General features: G+C 35.8%; 3 protein-coding genes and 2 non-coding genes across 6 annotated transcripts; all 5 read right to left on the bottom strand.

Annotated features, from left to right (window-relative positions):
- LOC109718485 (putative uncharacterized protein DDB_G0268364) lies at positions 614-3,005 on the bottom strand. The gene is made up of 4 exons (XM_020244740.1): positions 3,001-3,005; positions 1,189-2,125; positions 942-1,070; positions 614-802 (listed from the first exon to the last, which is right to left on the bottom strand). The coding sequence occupies exons 1-4, from the start codon at positions 3,003-3,005 to the stop codon at positions 614-616; spliced, it is 1,260 nt and encodes a 419-aa protein (XP_020100329.1).
- Positions 5,849-11,912, bottom strand: LOC109718262 (nuclear pore complex protein NUP96). 2 transcript variants are annotated; one of them, XR_002218419.1, is made up of 7 exons: positions 11,727-11,912; positions 8,607-11,137; positions 8,021-8,144; positions 7,311-7,456; positions 6,823-6,920; positions 6,567-6,644; positions 6,328-6,468 (listed from the first exon to the last, which is right to left on the bottom strand). XR_002218419.1 is itself a non-coding variant. In XM_020244404.1 (6 exons), exons 2-6 carry the CDS (start codon positions 11,031-11,033, stop codon positions 6,273-6,275), a joined length of 2,991 nt encoding a protein of 996 aa, XP_020099993.1. In that variant the 5' UTR covers positions 11,034-11,137; positions 11,727-11,912; the 3' UTR covers positions 5,849-6,272. The 2 variants fall into 2 exon arrangements, 1 of the variants encoding a protein (XP_020099993.1); XM_020244404.1 differs by lacking the exon at positions 6,567-6,644 and having other exon boundaries at positions 5,849-6,468.
- On the bottom strand, positions 12,156-12,227 carry TRNAW-CCA. Its single transcript has one exon. It is a non-coding gene; the product is annotated as a tRNA-Trp (tRNA).
- LOC109718770 (putative MYST-like histone acetyltransferase 1) lies at positions 12,829-19,071 on the bottom strand. Its single transcript, XM_020245173.1, has 9 exons — positions 18,743-19,071; positions 17,266-17,354; positions 16,992-17,051; positions 16,571-16,783; positions 16,037-16,105; positions 15,414-15,575; positions 14,839-14,932; positions 14,047-14,189; positions 12,829-13,332 (listed from the first exon to the last, which is right to left on the bottom strand). The coding sequence occupies exons 1-9, from the start codon at positions 19,032-19,034 to the stop codon at positions 13,129-13,131; spliced, it is 1,326 nt and encodes a 441-aa protein (XP_020100762.1). The 5' UTR covers positions 19,035-19,071; the 3' UTR covers positions 12,829-13,128.
- On the bottom strand, positions 19,876-19,947 carry TRNAW-CCA. Its single transcript has one exon. It is a non-coding gene; the product is annotated as a tRNA-Trp (tRNA).

The following is a 21,244-nucleotide window of genomic DNA, read 5'->3' as shown; positions in this document are numbered from 1 at the left end:
GAGTTTTTATTTTTGATATTCATATTCTAATCTATGTCTATTTAGCATCGAATATATCCGTTTCATTCGGATTCGGATTCGGATTCGAATAAAATTTCGGGTACCCATACCATTGATAGGGGAAGGCGATGCGACAATGGGTAGGAGAAGAAGAGGATGGGGGGAAGAAACGGGGGAGGGAGAAGAGGATTGGGAGAGGCGGAGGTGCGAATGAAGAGGGCGAGGCGGCGAGGCGTGAGAGGAGAGCGTGACGAGGGATTAGGAATAGAAAGAGTAAAATTTATTTCATGGGCCTGGGCCATGAGTGAAAAAGGAGACATTCTGTATATAAATGGGCTATGGGCCTTTTTTTTTTATAAATAAGCTGAACTTTTTTTTTTAAAGTTGGGCTAAAAAATTTAAAATTAATAATCTGTATTTTATATTTAATATATATAATATATATAAAAATTATATTAATATAAAATAAATATAATCGAGCTGTTATCGAGCCGAACACGAGCGAGCTGATTCTAGCTCATGTTCGGCTCGTTTATTAAACGAGCTGANTCAGCTCATGTTAGACTCATTTATCAAATGAGCTGAAAAATTCAACTTATGTTCGATTCGTTTACTAAGTGAACAATTCGAACTCGAGCTCATTTCCAAGCGAACACAAGCTGGCTCGCGAATAGCGAACTGGATTGCCACCCCTACCGCCAACCACCCCCGCACCGCTGTGCACTGAATCTTCAATTTCTTGCAGATTAAATTGAGCCATGGAGGAAACAAAAGCGTCGAAGATTCGCACAAATCCATCAATCTCAGTAGCAAAAAGTTTGATTATGATAGAAACTCTCCATAGCATAACAATTCACCGCAAAATGCGAGGATCAAAAAGAAGAAACAAAACAAAACAAAATTAGAGGAGTGTAGCATCTAAAATATTTTGGGTATGTTACCTTTGGAGAAGCGTCCAGCGCTTTTCTGAGCTCATCATTCGTGCACTCCAATGCTTTCACCTTGCCTTCCAACTCTTCTATTTGCCTTTCTTTCCCTTTCAACTGCCTTTCCAGGTGACTAATATAGGCCTGCATGCCTTAAACAAGAATAAGGAAAAGAAAAAAAAAGAAAAAAAAGAAAAAAAAAAAAAGAGAGACCAAAAAGAGAAAATTTGAAACAAGTTTAACTTTTGTTGATGAAATTTACCTGTTTTCTTGCTCTCGATCGCGCGGCCGACTCCCGATTCTTTAACATCCTTCTCAGCCTCTTCTCGGCAATCTCGTCAATATTCATAGGGGAATTTAGTGCTCTCTTTTGCGCGTTAGCCGTCGGGACGAATGGAATGCTCACCCGCGAGGTCTCGTTTAGCCTCATGAGTAGGGCCTGGGCCGTGGTTATCGGTGTTGTACTAAAAACTGGCATTTTCTGTAACAATTGCTGCTGCTGCTGCTGCTGCTGCTGCTGCAGCAACAACACTTCATCTGGCATTATCTGTGAGGTTGTGCTAAAACTAAGATTCTGATTTTTCTGTAACAACTGCTGCTGTTGCTGCTGCTGCTGCTGCTGCAACAACTCTTCATCCAGCATTATCTGTGAGGTTGTACTAAAACTAAGATTCTGATTTTGCTGTAACAACTGCTGCTGCTGCTGCTGCTGCAACAACTCTTCATCCAGCATTATCTGTGAGGTTGTACTAAAACTAAGATTCTGATTTTGCTGTAATAACTGCTGCTGCTGCTGCTGCAACTCTTCATCCAGCATGACAGTTTGATCCTCCTTGCTTTCAACATGACGCGCAATCTCGCTGTTCATGCAGTGCATCAAGCTCTCGAAGCTGTCTTTGACCACTTGCTTTGTGAGCTCAGGCAACGGCTGGTCGATTGCTGTGCGGCCGAAACTGCACTCGCCGTCATTTGCACTTGAAAACAGATGAATGGCATCGCGTGGCGACGATGACGAAGGATGTGATGTATCCAATATCCACTTACAGTTCGAGTTGCCATTACAAACTTCATTCGGTATTCTGCGAATGGTGTTGAATGATGATGGTAGAAATGAAGGTTGCGGCGTGGGCTGATCCACCCTTTGATATTGTTGACAACTGTTCGCAAGTAAAGCTGCATTAGCTCCCGTGTGACCGTGTCTTACGAATAAAAGAAAAAAAAGAAAAAAAATATCAAATTTAATCAGTTTTACTCTGAAATTAATAATGCTGAACAATTCAGTGACTGATGGACGAGTAGGGATGTCACGGGCCTGGTTTGAGTCGGGTTTTCAAAAACTTAAATCCGAAACCGAAAATCAAATTAAAATTCGAATCCAAATCCGAATCCGGCGGGTTTTAAAAATTTATACCCATATTCACCAAGAACCCGAAATAATGATTTTTCTTTAGCATATTTCAAAATATATTATAGTAAAATCAAAAATTTCAAAATAAAAATTTCAAAACACAATCAAATACAATATTAAAACAAATAATAGCTCGGATAAACCCACCTCGTTCGGGTTCGGATCCGGCGGATATCCATACATCCCTACACGAAACGTGTATAGGCTACACGATTATAAACAAAACACGCCCTAAATATATACACTACAAGGTTATAAACAAAAGAGAGATATAGACAATTTCTCTAAAAAATTATCTCCATTCGTCGCTTTCTTAAAGAAAAAAAAGACTGTCCCTCCTCCCCCTAATAAGGATGACGGTAATGAATTGTCAGTGCCGGCACCTCCGCCATCGGCACCGCCGACGATGCTGCCGCTGCCGCCGCCAACACCGATTACGACGTTGTCAGCGACGATCTTTTTTTGCTAAAAAGTTCTAATTAATGATAGAATTTGTCTAGAAAGAAACGTATAGTGCACTATAAGATCAACAATATTTACAAGAAAAAGCCCCCACAAAAACAAAACAATGAAAAACATTAAATCTGAGAAACGCAAATATATATATATATATATATATGGGAAGTAAGGTGGTGAATAAATAATAAAATATAGCAATTGTGTTACCTCATGAAGTGAGGTGCGTTGAGAATGAAGAAGAACGTACGTACTTTAAATATGGAGCCCACAAATTTATAGTAAACGAATTGGGTCGATAAGCGAGGCGAATCTTGCGCTCTCAACAAATTATGGATCAACGTCAACGAAGTATGGATTTTTTTTATTTTTCTATAAATCATATTCTCTTAGATTTTTCGCGTTGATAAAGATCGTAAATACGTAGAATATTATGGGAATTTTAAGCTCGATATTGAGAAAAAGAAATTCTAATTTAGGCGCGATTTTTATTATTTTTATTAGTTATATTTTTTTAGTTTTAATCCATCAACCCGTTTGGATTAACGGGTTGGGATTTTTGGCGTGAAACCCGACCCGTTTAATTAGTAAGTACATTCGGGTCTTGTAATTTCGTAGTGCATAGGTGTTATGTTGTAAAATGCTTTTTGTATCATTATGAGAAGCACTGTATTAATAATTTTATCTTTCTTTATGGTATAAAAAGAAAATTTATCTTAAAAATATATATTCTTATAATTAAAATGTTATTTGTTTGAGCTCCGTATGATTATAACCCAGACGAGTAAGCTGAAAATAGAACCGCAAGTAAGACCGAACAAGTATTTTTGATCTAGATATCCGACAGAGTATTTTTTCATAAAATGTTATCAGAATATAGTATGAATTTCGAAATATTTACTATTTACACTGTACTCTTTGCCAACTCTATAAAAACATTTCTACGCTCACCTAACAGACGTATAATGCTAAATAACACAAATATGCTCAAGGCATTATTTTGATTTTTGCAATAAATTTCTTTGTGAACAAACATGTTCTTGGAATATTTAGTGTTTGCCATCAAATTTAACCATCGAAAGATTAAACTCCAAACATTTGCTATCCAAAATCAAGAGTTTTTTTTGTTTCTCTCTCCGATGGCACCAACACTGATAGACGATATATGTTATTCAAAAGAAAGATTACTAAATCAATTATAAGAAAAAATTCAACCATAGTTCACACCTAACTTTAGCTGCAATCTGCTAAAACACATGACGAGTTTAAGAAAAAGAAAAGCACAGTTTTGAAAGTTTGAAAGTTTCTCTCAAAGTTCAATTCGGTCATTATTTTTCCATATGATTCTTTTTGTAATAGACGCTGAAGCAGTATCGTTACTATTTTTTATCCTTAGAATCTCATTTTCACCATTAGAATCTCATTTTAACCATTTTTGTACCATCTAGTATAGTTAAGTTAGAGATAACATCTAAGTCTTACTTACTGATAGAGATGCTGTTTCAAAAGTAGACCCCAAATTTTTTACATTATTCTCCTTCTATATATATTTCACTTTCCCACTAAAACCCCTCTCTACATCTTGCATTTTTTTATACCATCTCAATGTGAGTACAACCACTAATAAATGGACTTGGAAGTTAAACATTTGGGGCCCAATAAGCAGTGGTTTAATTGATTCGGATTTAAATCCGATCCAAAAAGCACCCCACCCCCGCCAAACAATAAAAATAAAAACTAAAAAACTAAAATAAAATCCAATTGTGAATTTTTGGCTAATAGTTATCCTATATGACATTACACGTATATAGCAATTTCTAAAAAAGTTAATAGATTAAAAAAGAAAACTTTAATTAACTAAAAAGAAAGAGAGAGAGACAGAGAGGATAACATTTTTATATAACTACTAATATATTGTAATATTTTCTACAAAAACTTGTGATTAATTAATTTATTAATAACTCACATAAAATCAGAATGCAATTTTATTAATCTGAATTTAGTTATTTTATGTTTAACATTAAATTGTTTAATCTTTTTTAAATCTAATTACATCTAAACAGCCCTAAACCTTTTTTTTAACTAGTTTTCAAATCTCAAATTCCCCTTATCCACTTCTCTTCTTATCTAGAGTGAAATTCTCCATGTATACAAAAATATACATGGAATTATCCATAGCTTGAGGATACTATTGAGGCTCTATTTAGATGCATAGTTAAAAAATTTCATGAAATTTTTATTCTTTAGTTTTGGTGAAAATAAAATACGAAATTCTATAACTACAAAAAATATTCCACAACTTTATTTCTAAGCTGTTTGAATACATATCGTCCAATTCCATAGAATTTATAACAACTAAAATCCTAAAATTTTAAAATTCAAAATTCAAAATTCAAAATTCAAAGTTAAAAACAAAATTTTAAAAATTTAAAATTCAAAATTTTAAAACAAATTTTTAAATTTTTAAATTTAAAATTTGAAATATAAAATTTATAATTTAAAATTTGAAATATAAAATATAAAATATAAATTTAAAATTTTAATTTGATATTTTAAATTTAAATTTGAAATTAAATTTTAAAAATTAAAATTTTAAATTTAAACTTGAAATTAAAAATTTAAAATTAGATGTTCTAATTTTAAATTTAAATTTAAAAATTTAAAAGTTAAAATTTAAAAATTGAAATCCAAAAATTAAAAATCAAAATATGATAATTGAAATTAGAAGTTTTAAGTTTAAATTTCCCCTCCCTATGCGGGCAATGCCGTGCCGACGTGCCGTGCCGTGCCGTGCCGCAGGCCAAACCATCGGCACCACGGCCCAGGCCTGTGTCGGACCGACGGGCTCAGTTAGAGTGGCCTAGCACGGCCTATGATGCCAGGTCGGGCCGGCCTGACATGGGCTCTTTACAAATCATAAAATTTTCGAAGGAATAAATTCGATCACTTATTAAATTTTGTAAAAACTTATCTGATACTTGATACAAAGATTACACTCTTTAAAAAAAAAAATTGACTTCTGGAAAGCAGTTACTAGAATATGAACAAAAACCAAAGATCAGAAAATCCCCATTTTATACGAGTTATTGAAGAATAACTTGATCCGACATCTTTATGGGGTTGGAAATAGGGGTCAGAAATAGGGATGGTCTCTCTATGATGAACTGCAGAAACCCCTAACCTAAATAATTTGAATCGTAGATACAAATTCACAAAAAAGAAGAAGATTCTAATTCTTACTACATGACTCTGTAGAGAACCCAAACCTCAACAATTTGAATCGTAGAAACAAATTCAGAATGATGAAGATTCAAACTCTTACTACGTAAACACAAAATCGCAAATTTCGCACCTGCTACGCAGACACAAGAAAAATCCCTTACAGAGGTGGACATCCGAAAAGGTGTGAAAAATTCCACTGCTACAGCAAACAGAGAATAGGATTACAAATGGGTGACCAGAAGAAGGGGAGAATTTTCGATCTAGGACGCTGGCTCCGTGAGCAGGTAAGTGAAAACCGATACGGCTTCTTGTAGGTATCCGGCGCGGTGTTCTTCGGGAATCGGGGCGGTGAGCATCGTGTCGAAGGAGCTCATCTGTACTTCGGGAGTTGACTTCTCCCCCGAAGTGGACATCAGGAGTGCGCAGAGCTCCTCCGCCATCTTCGAGTATGCTGCCCTGTTGACAATGGATCAAAGTTAGACTCGTCTAGGAAAGAAGACACTGCGTGTTTCACACATACAAAACCCTGTGAATGCACAAAAATGAGCAAATACCGGAACACAGTTGGTATCTAAGTGCGTAGCGCTGAAAAACTTGCTTGTAGCGAAAGAGTGCTCTTTCAAACAATTCTTCTGTAAAAGTTCTAGTCAGGCCATAGAAAACTAACTGGATATGAGGAACTAGAACAGCCCGCATTTTTCATGTCAGCTCAGGTAAAACTTACACAAACAGTTTAAAGTGATAGAATACTTATTAGTATATTATCAAGATTTTATATATTGCAGAACTTAAAAAATGAAACGCTTCTACCTTGCTTCAACAGTTAATCTGCTTCCCCAGACCAGTAACGAATCATTCAAGCGACTGAAGAAATTCTTACACACTTCATTTTTACTCTCCAGCTTGCCCTGGAAGGGAAAAACAATGTTTTTAGTAAAAAGAAAGTCAAATCATGCAGAAGAGAAAAAGAATATATAAGTTCGCTAATTCTTCCGAAGGGCTGTTAAATCCTGTACATTTCGTATATATTCCTTCAAATTGGATTTTGGATAATATATAACCCTTTTGAATACAAATTCTAAAAACATATCTGTTTCTTCAGTTGGTGAGTCATCGAATTGGTGGGTGAAGTTGTTTATGTATTACAAAAATCTCTTCAGTGATAGGCATCTCCTTAAGTAAACAGTAATATATCAAGTCTTGAGAGGCACATATGAAACATCAAAATTTTGCCGAGATGCATGCGCAAATATATTTTTGTCAAATTATGCAAAACATACTGTAGATGTAGTTCTTACCAAGTCGCTCATGGCATTTTCTTCTTGGAAGGAGCTTCTTAATATGTAAAAATCAATATAAATGCCCGCACCCACGTCCCAATCAGCAATTTCCGACTTGTGCTCTTCCATGGAACTTGTTATCCGCCATATCTCTGAATGTTTTACTGAGTGGATGTTTTAAAAAAGGCTAGTAAGTTACATTTCCTCTGGAGATTTATGCATATTTTATAAATTCAACCATAATAAATTAAGAAAGAAGAAGTATTAGGGATAAAATTATCATCGATCGGTTATTTGTGGACTATAAAACTTCATTACACAATTGAAAGAGAAATAGGATCTAATTCATTTGATCCTCTTTTGTGCGTCCTGTCTCTCACGCCTAAGTATTTGCCATCTACTGGATGATAAGTTGGATTAGATCCTCTTTTCTGCGTCCTGTCTCCCTCACACCTAAGTATTTGCCGTCTACTGGATGAAAAGTAACATCACAATTTGGTGCTAATTGACTATAAACCACTCCATTTTGTGAATTAATCATTAATTTCACTCATAGGCCATCTGAGAAGACGGCTAAATGCATAGCAATACCATTTGTCTATTGAAAAATAGAATATCTACACACTAAACTCCTGATACAATTCATTTTCTAAAAATCAAATGTAAGCGCAACATATAGATGCAACCAAGTGAAAGTAATTTTAACCAATAGAACAATATGTACGTACATGCCAAAAACAGAGGCGGAGCTGCAGATGTCACGAAAATTGAGTGAGCTTTTTGCCAGTTAGCGCTTTCAATGAAATGCTCAAGTGCTTTTGACTGATCACCATAGTACTGAAAATATATAGCCTGCAATAAATATTTATTACTATCAACCATCAATGGCAAGACACTGGAACTGAAAGATACAACATCTGCAAAACTTTCAAATTATCAGCTAGCTATAAAGCCATACAGAACATTCCTGCAAAATCATTTATTTACATATATTTCCAAGAAATTTTGAAATTTCATATGCAAGTTTGAAAATTCTTTGCAAAAACAACTTTATTTGAAAGCTGAAATTGGTGAGTCATTCAATTAGCAGGCGCAAAGAGGAAGGGATGTTGAGTTGGTTGCATTAGAAGAACTGAAGAAGGATTTGAAGAGGATCATTTTGTATGTGAATGGGTGTATATATATAAGATATTAAGTTTTTGAACGGCATATGTGAGAACTCAGATTTCAGAAAAATAAATATGTAAATTGAGGACTTTGCAAGGTCATCTATGCAAATATCTCCAAATCAAAATTTCAGAGAGCGACACCTACCAAAGCCTCATGCATCCACGCTGTTGGTACACCAAGTTCCTCAATAAACTGCCGCTGTTTCTCTTCCCTGCTCCATGACTCACAGTACTGTAGCAATATTTCCTTTATTATATTTGCTTGAATACATGGAAAATCCTCGAGATACGGCATATGAAGTACAACATAAATGGCCCAGTGGCACTGTCCAACACAAAGTAATTGATATACAAAGCTCATATCAAGCACATGAAGATCGCTTGAACTAAACGCACCAATAGCTTCCAAAATCGAACGTTGGTGCCAAATCATGTGGTAGTCAAGTGGATCATAAGAAGACGAATAAGCACTAAACAAGGTTTTGAGTAGACTAGAAGACGAATTCTCCTCACCATTAGCATGAAGAAGCATAAGATAATACAATATATCGAACCGATCACCTGAATTCCACTCCGGTGCTTCATCAAGAGGTCCTTCATCGATATAAACAGGAACTGGATATGGAACCTTTCTTTCACTAACTAGTTGTTGGTAAGTATGAATAATAACACTTAATGATGTATCGGGCGGCAAGTGGTACCACATTAACAAACCCAAATATCTTTTCCAATCAATAGAATGATCTTGAGCAGCAATTTGAATATTACCGGCTAGCAATTCATACAACTTCAACCTTTCTTTCTCAATGAAACTAAAGTCGAGCCCGTTAGTTCTCCATAAATCTAGTTGCTGTGCCACATCAGCACGATTGATCATTGATCCGCCAGCTTGACTTAGCAAGATAGCGAGCCTAACATCTCCTTTTGAAGAAGCCATTTCCACAGCTTCATCCAACTGCCGTCCTGTTAAAAGTAGAAGAATATTCTCCAAGTAATTTGACTCATTTAGGCAACTAATGTCTCCCTGTATTTTATGGCAAACACTCTCTTGTAACCAATAACTGAAATCAGCTCTTCGAACAAGTGGGTATGATTCAAAATCTATATCAGAAGAGCTATCTTTCTTATCCAACATCATATCCTCCCCATCTTCATTGTATGTGATATTTAACGGTCCATTTCCATTTCTGCCTCTCTCTGAGAACAAAACCTTAATGAGTTCCCAAACCGTGACTTGATGCATCAACAGTACCCGATAAGAAGTGGACAATTCATCAACTTCAAGCTGTTTTTCAATAATCTCTATATAAGCCCTGCAAATCTCCAATAACATAGAACGATTTGTTACAACCTTTTGAAGCTTTAGCCCAAAGGAATCAGCTTCAATTTCATTATATTCCCGGTCAAGTGATTTGTGGAGAAACAAGGGAGAAGAGAAACACAAATCAACGAGATCTTCTCTGAATTTATTCTTTTCATCTCTCACAGCTCGATCAACTGCAACTTTTTCTACATTAACAATAGAAGATAAACCGCTGTTAGGGTTTCGCACTGGGCTACCAGAGTGAACAAGAACACCATTCGGGCCCCACCCTACACGAAATGATCTACCCATAAATAATGCAGCATCGACAACGCAATTAGAGTATTTTACACCAACAGGAGATGAGTATTTCCCCTCCAATTTAAAACCTTCAATCTTAGCCCTTTTTGCAGCTAATCCCTTGCTTTGTCCAGACAGAAGAATATTATTCAATGGGCTTAATTCGGAACTGCTTGTATGGTATTCCAATAAAGCTTGTGGTGCTCTCTTTGGAATTGGAGTAGCTTTATTGTGGAACTTTCTTGTAATCGGCGAATCCACTTTCATAGCTTCCCTACTAGTGAATCTTTTATCAGGGAAAAGGTTCTGTTCTGTATCATCATCATTGTCATCCTCGCCAGGAAACAGCAACATCCTCATTTCTTGCACTTTTGCCGGATCGAGGCCTAGATGGGCTGGTAGCGAACGGGACAGCTCAAGCCCATTAGAACTTAATTGACTATCTTTGACCTCAGAACTCGGCTGAACTGCCGCATCGTCCATCACAACATCCTCTTCTTCATCGTCGTCCAATCCAAAGCGACTAAAATGTTCGACCATAAATTTCCACTCCCCGTTAGATGGTTCAAATGAAACAAATTTAGCACCTTGTTTCAAGCAGATCCTCCCCAACTTGTTTAGCAACCTATTACTCTCCAAATAATCCGAACTTTTCGATCTTAAACGAAGGATAAGTGTTACTTCAGCAGCCTTATTAAGACCATGACCTACAGGGGGCTTATCAGCTTCGTCGACGTAAACCGTCACGGAATTATGATCAAACTTTACAATTTTATCCAAATTTATCCACCTAATGTCGGTATTGCTGAGAAATTTAACGCACCCATAACCCACTTTCCCGACGACGAAATTGGGAACTCTACTGCAGTAACCAGAATCGATAGCTTCTATTTTAGCCAGTTCATCGAGAGAAGGCTCTGTATAATAGCTCGGAGAATGCAAACTGGGCAAAGAAGCTTCTATATCCATTTAAGAGAGGACCTATAGGACTCGGAATAAGCTAATGTGGAACAAACTCAGATCCGCAAATTAGAGATGTCCCTTTTTGTTTTGGAGGTGAACCATTTCTCGACCTGTTTGCGAAGAGATTAATTAAATTAGCAATTTAGGATCAAATATAACTTCAGAGAAGCTCTTAAGCACTAAAAATTTGTTTTTTTTTCTCCAATGCAAGTAAATTTGTGTCAATAGAATGAAAAAAACAAATATATCATTAAAAAAAAAGACAAATATTCACAGAAATATTAGCAAAAAAAAAAAAAAAATCAAAGTAGCTAGGATCAAATAATTTAACTTCATAGTAGCTATTAAGCTTCTTTTTTTTTTTTCCTTCCAGTGCAACTAAGTTAGTGTCAATAAAATTTGAGAAAAAAAAAAGAAGCATAAAACTATCATAAATGAGAAAGCATCAAAAGGACAAAGTTTTATAGAAGCTATTGAGCCCTAAAAGGTATGGTTTTTTTTTTTTCTTTTTTCCCCCCCAAGGCAACTAAATTTGTTTCAATAGTGCGAAAAAAGAAAAGATCATTAAATAACTACCGAAAAAAAGCAAATATTCACCAAAAAATTGCACGATAAATACTGTAATTGATAGCGGAGTTCACATTTTACCCAGAAAACTCAAGGAAAACAAAAAATCGAGAGAGAGAGGGGGGGATTTACCAGCGGGGATAAGCGACGAGATAGCGTCCATGGATGGCTACTGCGAAGCAAAGAGATCAAGAGAATGGCATAAAGTAGCACGGATGGGAACTAGCTCTAGGGTTAGGGTTTTAGTATTTTGGTGTGTTGGAGACGATGCAGTAGGGAACGGTGGAAATTGGGAGGAGGGAAACGGGGGAAAGAGTCGAGGGAGACAGCGCAAGGTAAAGAGAACACAATCGGTTCGGTTGAATCCGACCCGTTCGGAGACGCGACCCGATCCACCGTTCGCAAAATAAAATTTTCACTGGGTGGGTTGAATCCGACACGTTCGGAAAATAAATCTTATAAAAATTTGTAAAAATTTGTAAAATAAAAATATTTAAAAACAATTGTAAATTGAAAAGAATTTTAAAAAATTTAAATCCGTTTGAAATTTTCAGGATTTCTTGAACCCGACGTGAATCGAACACGCAACCTTCTGATCTGGAGTCAGACGCGCTACCATTGCGCCACGGATCCCAATTGATTTAAATTTGTTTTTTACTTATATTATATTATGAAAATGTTAATTCTAAATATTATTAAGATTTTTTTTATTTATTTATTCAAATAACTCAATTCAAATTATCACTTTTATCAAGCTACAATCGAGGCCAACCAAATAAGCACTTTTTTGGATGAAGCAAACTGGAGAGTCGAGAAAAGAAAAGGAGTGAAGGAAAAGGAACAAAAGGAATATAAATTATAAATTTTAGAAGAGAAATGAATATTCTCTCCTTTTTCTCCCATTTTGTCCTTCATTCTCTTCTAGAATTTTTAACCAAATAAAATTAAAATAATCTTTCTTTTCTCTTCTAATTTTTCTTTTTATTACTAAAAAGCTAAGTAGTTTAGCGGTTAGATGCCCCGCATGCTAACTGCGCGATCAAAGTTTGCGCTTGCGTATGAGCTTAAATTTAGAACTCGCGCCTTGCGGACATACAAGCAGAATGAAAATCAAAATTATGTAATAAAAAATGCAAATTTTCGCATAAAACACATTGATGGCTACAAACATTCCATATTGTGCTTTTTGAAGGAGCTAGAAAAAATGCCGGGTACAGTTAAGAGAGAGGGGAAAGAAAAACCAAAACAACTATTTCCTGGTAACATCTCCAATTGATCAAATAAGAACAAACAGATATTACAGCATCAACCTACATGTAATAAGAGGGTTAAAACTGATTCCCACCCCCCACCCACCCTTTGAAATTTCCACTCCGCAAACAACTTCGTGGCGAAATTAGCAATTAAAACCATCGAATAATCTAAATTGCGAAAATACATTCAACAAGCACAATCTCTATTTATGTACAAACTTCCCGTCTCCTTCACTACTAGGTACAAATTTGTTCATCAGATTCCGAGTGATTGAACAGTACTAGCTTTGTTCTTTGTAAGGAGTCCAGATCAGCTTGCTGACGTCGACCTCGAGGCCTCCGCGGCCCGCAGCCTTTAAATGGCGGTCGAGGACCTTCGGATCGGCGCAGATTACGTGCTGCCCCTTCCTGTATTGTATCAAATCGAGACTTTGCAATGTGCTTAATATGTCGTCCGCTTTTATCGCGGTCATATCACTGAGTTCCTGCATATGAAAATGAAAGTTCGGGATCTAGATTTACTCACAATTAGACAAGTTAAACAGTTCTGAATGATTTAGATTTTTGATATACCCAAATAGGAATTCATTTTAAAAGTCACACGACAGTGTAGATAGGGAGATAATGAAGTTGATAAAAAGTGGTTAAATTGCAGATCACCCACTAAAAAATTAGTTGCCCCAAAATATAACAACCTATATGTATTACCCTCCTCTTTTACTGTTTAATTCCAAAGAAGAGATTCATAGATATTTCTTCACGCCACTCAGTTCATTTCAAAGCTTTGAAATTTTGATCCTTGAAAATTTATTCAAAGTATTATTGATAGTCCTTTGGGAAGAAGAGAAATCAGTGAAACATTTGCCAGCTTTAATTCAAATTTTTTATCTAATATCTAAATTACTCCCAATTAAGCCTAGTGGTGAAGAAATGAAGCTAATGTTTAACAGTTGAGGCCGAGATTGCTGGTATTACTGTTGTATAGGAAATTAACTTGCCACAACAATTTCGAAAGAACATTTTTTTTTTTCTCAGTAGGATCATTAACTTTACATGTATACAATGAGTAATGATGCACCAGAAGACGAAAACAAGAGATTAAATTAGCACACCCTAGGCCTAACCAAGTACTGAGAGAGAGAGAGAGAGAGAGAGAGAGAGAGGCAACATAGTGAATAGAAGTGGCATATAGTATTTACCTTGATGGATATGTTGCTTTTGTGCTTTTTCAGGATTTCTAGAAGAACTCTTGTCCAATAGCCTCGGTAGCTTAACAAACCAAGATCAGAAAGTGGGCGCTCGGGTGTCCCCACTTTACCCTCCTTCTTCGAAAGTTCATAGGCTGCTCAAAAATAGTAAATAATTTATAAGCCAAAAAGAAAGATGGCATTGTACGAATGCACTACCTTTAAATATATATATATAATAAATCACACTTCGGTGCATTAGTTTATAGCCTCTAATAGATTTCCTTGATTAAACGAATGCTCATGCAGATTTCAGAAAGCCAAGAAAAGCAACACGATTTCGCAAAATTACATAAAAAGGTCACTTGGAAACACCTAATTGGAAGGTTAGAGTAAGATGCATTATTCTTGTGGAACATCAGCAGAGTTCTAAAAAGACAACAAAATTTCACCAAGTCTTAAAAAAAAAAAAAATGGTAGGGTCTAATCTAAACGAAAATTGCCTTTACGAAATGCAGAGAACAACATAAATGGAAGCGACAAAAATCATATAAAAAAAAGTCAAACTACAATCCTCTTATGAGGATGTGAATAGTGCATACTATTAACTTTTTAGCTCTCGGGTGCCTAAGATTTAGTGGGGGTAGGTTGGAATACTATTTAATCCAAGGGCTAAAAACTCTATAATATGCATTATTCATGCCCTAATAAAAGGACCATAGCTGGGCTCATAAAAAAGGTTATACACAAACTTGACAACCAACAACCAAGAAGAAGAAAATATAGCCAAATAATGAAGCTTACAGAATGCAATCAGAAATTTGCCATATCCTTTCCGCTGATATGGAGGAAGAGTAAGAATGCATGCCAAATTATAGGACTCCTCTGAATGTTTCTCCTGCATCAGAAGCAAAAGCAAATTAAGAAATTTAACATGCATGCCAAATAAGTTGGTGGCTTCCCTATATCCTATCATGAAAGACAATCTTAAAATTCATGGTAAAGCATTTCTAGAGTGGTAATCAGATAGGTTGGATCAACCTTGGGTCAATTCGGGTTTAAGTTATTTGGGCACAGATTGCTTCAGGTTTGGTTTCCTTGGGTTTAGGATCATCTGGGTCTTGAGTTGTTTCAGGTTTGGAGAAATTGTAGCCTGGGCCTGGTCCGACAAGGAGTAGTCTCCTAAACCCAATCAATGAGGACTTAAGTGAAAATTTGAAGTACTGGATGTGATCTACAAGACCTAAAAGGTCTACATATTTAAAAACAATAAATTTTGAAAATCTATTTCTCAATGTAGCAAACAATAGCTCTTTTCAGCTTTTGCCAGCTCCAAGCATTTTCTAGTTATCTAATGGATGGAGAATTAAACTTATTACCTTCGAGAAATATCCAACCATGTGGCACCCTCGATCATCACATTCACAAAGGACATAAAACAAGAACAAATCAACATCATAGTACAGTGTCTTATGGTCCAGAAAAAGCTTCGCCAAATAGCAGAGGTTCTGCCCATAAACCTTGTTCTTCTTGCCATCAACCTGTTACACGTATTTGATCAAATAACAATAAAATCACAAAACCACAGTAGAAGTAAAACTAAAAGAAAATTAACATTGCAGGAGAAAGAAACGAAAAGATATACAGAATAAAAATAGCAAATGCAGAAATCTCAAAGCTATATTAAATAAGAGTACTAAAAGAAATATTGACATCTACGCCCTATAAAAATTTCAAATTATGTATACACCCATGCAAAATCTGAAAGTTCATGAGCTCCTTAAACTTTGTTTCTTACACAAATCTATTTCAGAAAAAGATGTAAGTAGCTGATTTTGCAGAAATCTGTATGTAAAATCTCTTTACTTGAAGGAAAACAAAGAACACCTCACAAGCTGAGCATTTTGTCTCAATGAACTTTAGGCCACTAAAATATCTGAAACTGCTGCATGAAGGACAAAATAAAGAACCTACTTGGCTGAGAGGGAAAATCCAAGGTTACCTCAAACATAGATAGTGTGCCACTTCGATAGATCTCATCACCAGGGGGATGCTTGAGGTCACACTTCCTCTACATGGAAAGAAAAAAGAAATATTTATCAACCTCTACAGCTAAATAACAATGATAACTGTTTTATTCCTACTATGCAAAAACTGCACCCCAGAAGAACCAAACAATGACCATATTGATCACAAACAGTTTAATAAATTGTTCTTCAGCACCAGAAATATCTAATTTCCGGCACTAATTTGTGAGAGTCTCTGAAAAGAATCAACCTTATAGATAGAGATATTGCATATTAACAAAGCAAGCATAAAAATACAGAAGTCTGATATCGGTTTCACTAAGTTTTGATTACATGCATAGCATATATAACTAGTCTTACTAAGCTGAGCTTAAGTAAACTACAACTCCTAAAGCAAACCAAAAAATTTTGTACATACAGATGTGAATCATGCAAATCTTGTTCAATTTAAACAAAAATAAATAGCAGGCCAAAGCCCAACTAAAGGAAAAGAAATAGCTACTACTTACCATATGCCGCTGAAGCTGTTCTTTGCGCTTCATGAAATTGAGGCAAAACTCACAGAAGTAGAGCTTCGGAGAGTCATTGTATTCTGGTGGAAAAGGGGAAAAGTACCATGTGTCAATCTCATATCGCCCAAGCTCTATCTTTGCAATGTTTTTCACTTTAGTGAACTCCTCATGTTCGCGCAAACTAGCAGCATCAAGCTCCTCATGACCTTGCTGAACAAGTATTAAGCTTGATAAGTATTAATGTCATAGTATATTCTTTTTCGGTCCATGTCTTCTAGAATGAAAAAACAGTATACATCAACTACTTATTCACTATGAGCTTTATCTGAAAAAGGGAAGTCATATCAATATGACTTAAGTAAGCAGTGCAATAACATAAAAAAAAAAAAGGTTTTGTCGATCATAATAATCAAGATACCTCCACATGTGTTTCATCAATTTTCCGCTTTTGGTGCCTCGTCATTTTCAAGCTTGTTGCCTGAAACAGATTGCACAGGATCATGTGTAAGCCACTTTCCCTAATATCATGTTAAATCAGGAACATAGTTACATAAATTTAAGAAGTCCGAAAATGAGTATTTTGTAGGCTTATCTCAAAAGTTTCCAGTAAATCAAAAAGTCGGGGAGGATCAAGACTTAACAATTAGATTTCTACTTAAGCAATATGAAAGTTACTTTCGTGTATGTTATACCTTGTCTTCCACTTTTTCATCGATGTCACTCTCCACTGTATCAAGGTCCAATTGCTCAAGCTTAACCCACTCATCAAGCCTCCTGTTAACTACACAGAACAATCAAGTGCTATAAAATGAATAAGAATAACGCCAAATGAGACTGAAATTACACTGATCATACATTTCAAATTGAACATTTGACATCACTTTGACAATGTTAAAGAGGTAATGATGAGATATTGATAGACATCTCTACATTATATACAAAAGATCTCCAAATGGTAGGCCAGAGTAGCATGGATTCCAAAACCCGACTTGTTAATCACACAGAATTTCAGATCAACAAATGATAAATAGAATATCACTCGTAGCTAACAAGTTAGAAGAACTAAAAGAACAACAGATGAAAATTCAAGAGCTCCAGTAATAACAGGAAAAAGTTTTACAATTGCCTAGTCGAAAGCACGCAGGAAAATAACCTACAGGAATAAGGTTTTAGTTCTTCGAGTTGTCCCTCTTGGGTTTAGTTATAAAGTAATTAGCTGGGGTAAAAACCTCTAAGGGGGGAAGCATAATTCCACCATAATCCTATGAAGTTGCTATCTGCGGGGATAAACTTGCTCTGAGGATATACTTCCTATCCAATTACACGTGACAAAGTATATATAACCACTGTATTTGGAGGAATAGTGGGATATCTATCACTATCCCCACCATATTCCGAAACCAAACGCTACCCGAAGCTCCTTCGCTAATGAAGAAACAATAATCATGTAACAATAGGCCAAAAGTTAAAAATGTGTGAATATTCCCCAAACTATAGGCCTTAAAACCTCCAAATTTCCAATTGTTTTAATTTGAACTATTCTCCTAAATTTAATTCAAGATTCATTTAAACTAAAAGCTGCATTAGCTATCCTACTACCAAAGCTCGCAGCTTCCTCGCTAAATTCAACAAAAATCTCTAACTTAATCAACGAAAACAATTCATATCAAAAGAATAAAAAATTTTAGGGGAAACGTCTATCAACGGAGAAAAATTGAAGATGCTTAATTCAAAACGGCCTATAATTTAGGGGGGTTTCCTGTGCAAATTTACCAAGACAAAACCCTAGCTCCATCAATTCGGCCATTCGCATCCGGATCAACCTCAATCCTCCCAGATACCCAACTCCCCGGTCCTTTCCCCCCAAACATACAAACCATAACCCTAATTCTAGCCCTAACCAACCCTAGCTCCCCCAATTCGGCTATTTCCATCACAATCAACCTCAATCCTCCCAGATACCCAACTCCCCCGTCCTTTCCCCCCAAACATACAAACCATAACCCTAACTCTAGCCCTAACCATCCCTAGCTCCCCCAATTCGGCTATTTCCATCCAAATCAAACTCAATCCTCCCAGATACCGAACTCCCCCGTCCTTTCCCCTAAAACAAACAAATCCTAATCCTAACCCTAAAAGCGATCGTGGGAGTGTCGGGAGAGCGCTCACACTCGGTGTAGTGGACGTAGTACTCGTAGTCGTTGGCCCCCCCGGAGGAGATCTTGCGGCGCTCGATGACCTTGACGGGGTGGAGCTTCTGGTCCCTCCACCGACACATCACCTTCGTCCCCACCTCCAGCGGCAGAGCCGCCGTCCCCGCCGCCGCCGCCGCCGCCGCCGCCGCCGCTGCCTTACCCCGCCGCCCCACGTTTTCGCCGCCGCCCCCGCCGCCGTTGCACGCCACCACCGCCACGGCGGCGCCGCCGCCGTTCTCCGCCTTCGCCCCCTCCATTGAGCCCATCGCGCGGGTTGAATGAAACACACCCCCGCACCCTTCGCAGCGATGACGGGGGTAATGAGAAAACCGGTCGAATTGAACCGGAAGAGTTCGTGGTTGTTATAAATCCTACCGGTTGGGGATCGAACCGGACCGGGTTCGACCGGACCGCGTGTTAGAGATCCGTGTTATAATTCATATTAAAAATATTTTCTTTATAAATAATTCTATGATTTTTTTCAATGAACAATTTATTTTTTTTTTACTTTATTATAAATTATAAATATAAATAAATATTATTTTATAATAAAAGTTTGACTTTTTTATAGTAATTATAAATTAAAGAGTAACATGTATAAAAATTTAGTAACTGCTTAAATCATAATAAATATTATATTGATCACAACCGTTCAGCCATTTTTTTAAATTTTAAAATACAAAATGCTATAAATGATTCAAATTACTGTTTAATTGAAACCACCTTCTGAAATATTTGACAAGTATAAAAATTAAGATGCTTATTTGAAACCACCTTCTGAAATATTTGACAAGTATAAAAATTAAGATGCTTATTTGATAAATACAAAGTTTGAAGCACATATTATATTGGGAAACAAAAACGAATTTATAAGTTTCAAAAATATGTTTGTGTATTTCTAATAATCATTGAAATAAAAAGCTTCTTGAAATTTATTACTCCAACTACCCAGAGAGCTAAATTTACCAAAATATTAAATTTAATTGCTAAGGTCAATTTTTAATAAATTCAATAAAAGTAATTACTTTTAGTATATTTAAAATTTCTCAGTAATTTTTTAAAAAATTTAAAAAAGTTTGAATCCGTTTGAAATTTTCGGGATTTTTTTGAACCCGACGTGAATCGAACACGCAACCTTCTGATCTGGAGTCAGACGCGCTACCATTGCGCCACGGATCCCCATTGATATGATTTTAAATTAATTTTAAATTGTAATCAAATTTCATTTGTTTTTGGTGTAATTGCTTATATACCTTCAAAAAATTCCCGACCTTCTGATTTACTCATCTTAAAAGGTTAATATTGAAAATACATTTTTTATGTTCCAACCTATTTCAAATATACCCCTCTAGAGTTAAAATCTGTTAATAAACTCTATTATCTGTATAAAATTACTATCTTGCCCTTTCAAATATACCCTTTCACCATCACCGACTTTTCTTTTTTGCCCTTAAGTCATGGCACAAAAAATACTTTGACTTTTGGTCTTTTTTTCAAATATACCCCCTCTACCGTGACCAACATTTCTTATTTGCCCTTAAGTTAAGGACAAAATTGGTATTTTAATTTTTTTTTAACTATGGTAGATATTTAAATCACGTTTAACTCAAGTTAACTTAACAGGTGATAACTGCAGGGTATTTTGCAATAACGGTGGGACATATAAAGGGTATTTTAGACAGAAAAAAAAGGATAAATTGAATATTTTCAAACGAATAAATAGTATATAGGTAATTATCTATTTTTTTATTTAAAGATGTTTAATAGTTGCATTTGATGCTCTCCATGTCTCGCATAAATTCTCAGATGTTGTTGCTGTACTTAATAGTTTTCCTTTTTAACTTCATTTTACTCCCATTTTTTAACACATCTTGATCGCTGGTGATTTAATTCCAACCAACTGGTTAATCAGCGCAGTTGATATTTTCCTTTTTTTTTTTTTTTGAGAGAGAGAGAGAGAGAATGATTGCAAGCTATCGTTTCGTATATTTATTTTAAAAATAAATTCAGCTAAAAATATGAAACATCTATATTTCGAATTTGAAATTTTCAATACATGTACTAACCTGGATGGTGCAGATTCCGTCGTTGTCGCACTACGCAAAATTACACAAGAAATTAGAGAGAAATCACCGGCAGTACGACTTTCTCCAGATTAGCAGATTAGCAGTAAATAGACTAATTCTCTCTCTTTCTCTCTCAATTATATCCAGATTAGCAGCAAATAGACTAATTCTCTCTCTTTCTCTCTCAATTATATCCAGGTGACCAAGTCATAAATTTCTTTTTTATTTTCAAAATATTTGTGGATTACTCCTTGTGTTAATTTAATTCTTGGACTCTTTACTTGACCTTCACTTCAACAGCTAAACTTTTACATAAATTATTATTATACTTTAATTATTGAGTATTAAAGATTTGTTATTTTTTTAATATAAAATTACTATTTTACTGCTAATTTGATAGAACAGCTCCC

The sequence above is a fragment of the Ananas comosus genome, linkage group 12 (assembly GCF_001540865.1).
Source record: "Ananas comosus cultivar F153 linkage group 12, ASM154086v1, whole genome shotgun sequence".
Taxonomy (NCBI): Eukaryota; Viridiplantae; Streptophyta; class Magnoliopsida; order Poales; family Bromeliaceae; genus Ananas; species Ananas comosus.
The sequence above is the reverse complement of the archived record's forward strand: the minus strand, read 5'-3'. Positions and strand labels throughout refer to the sequence as shown.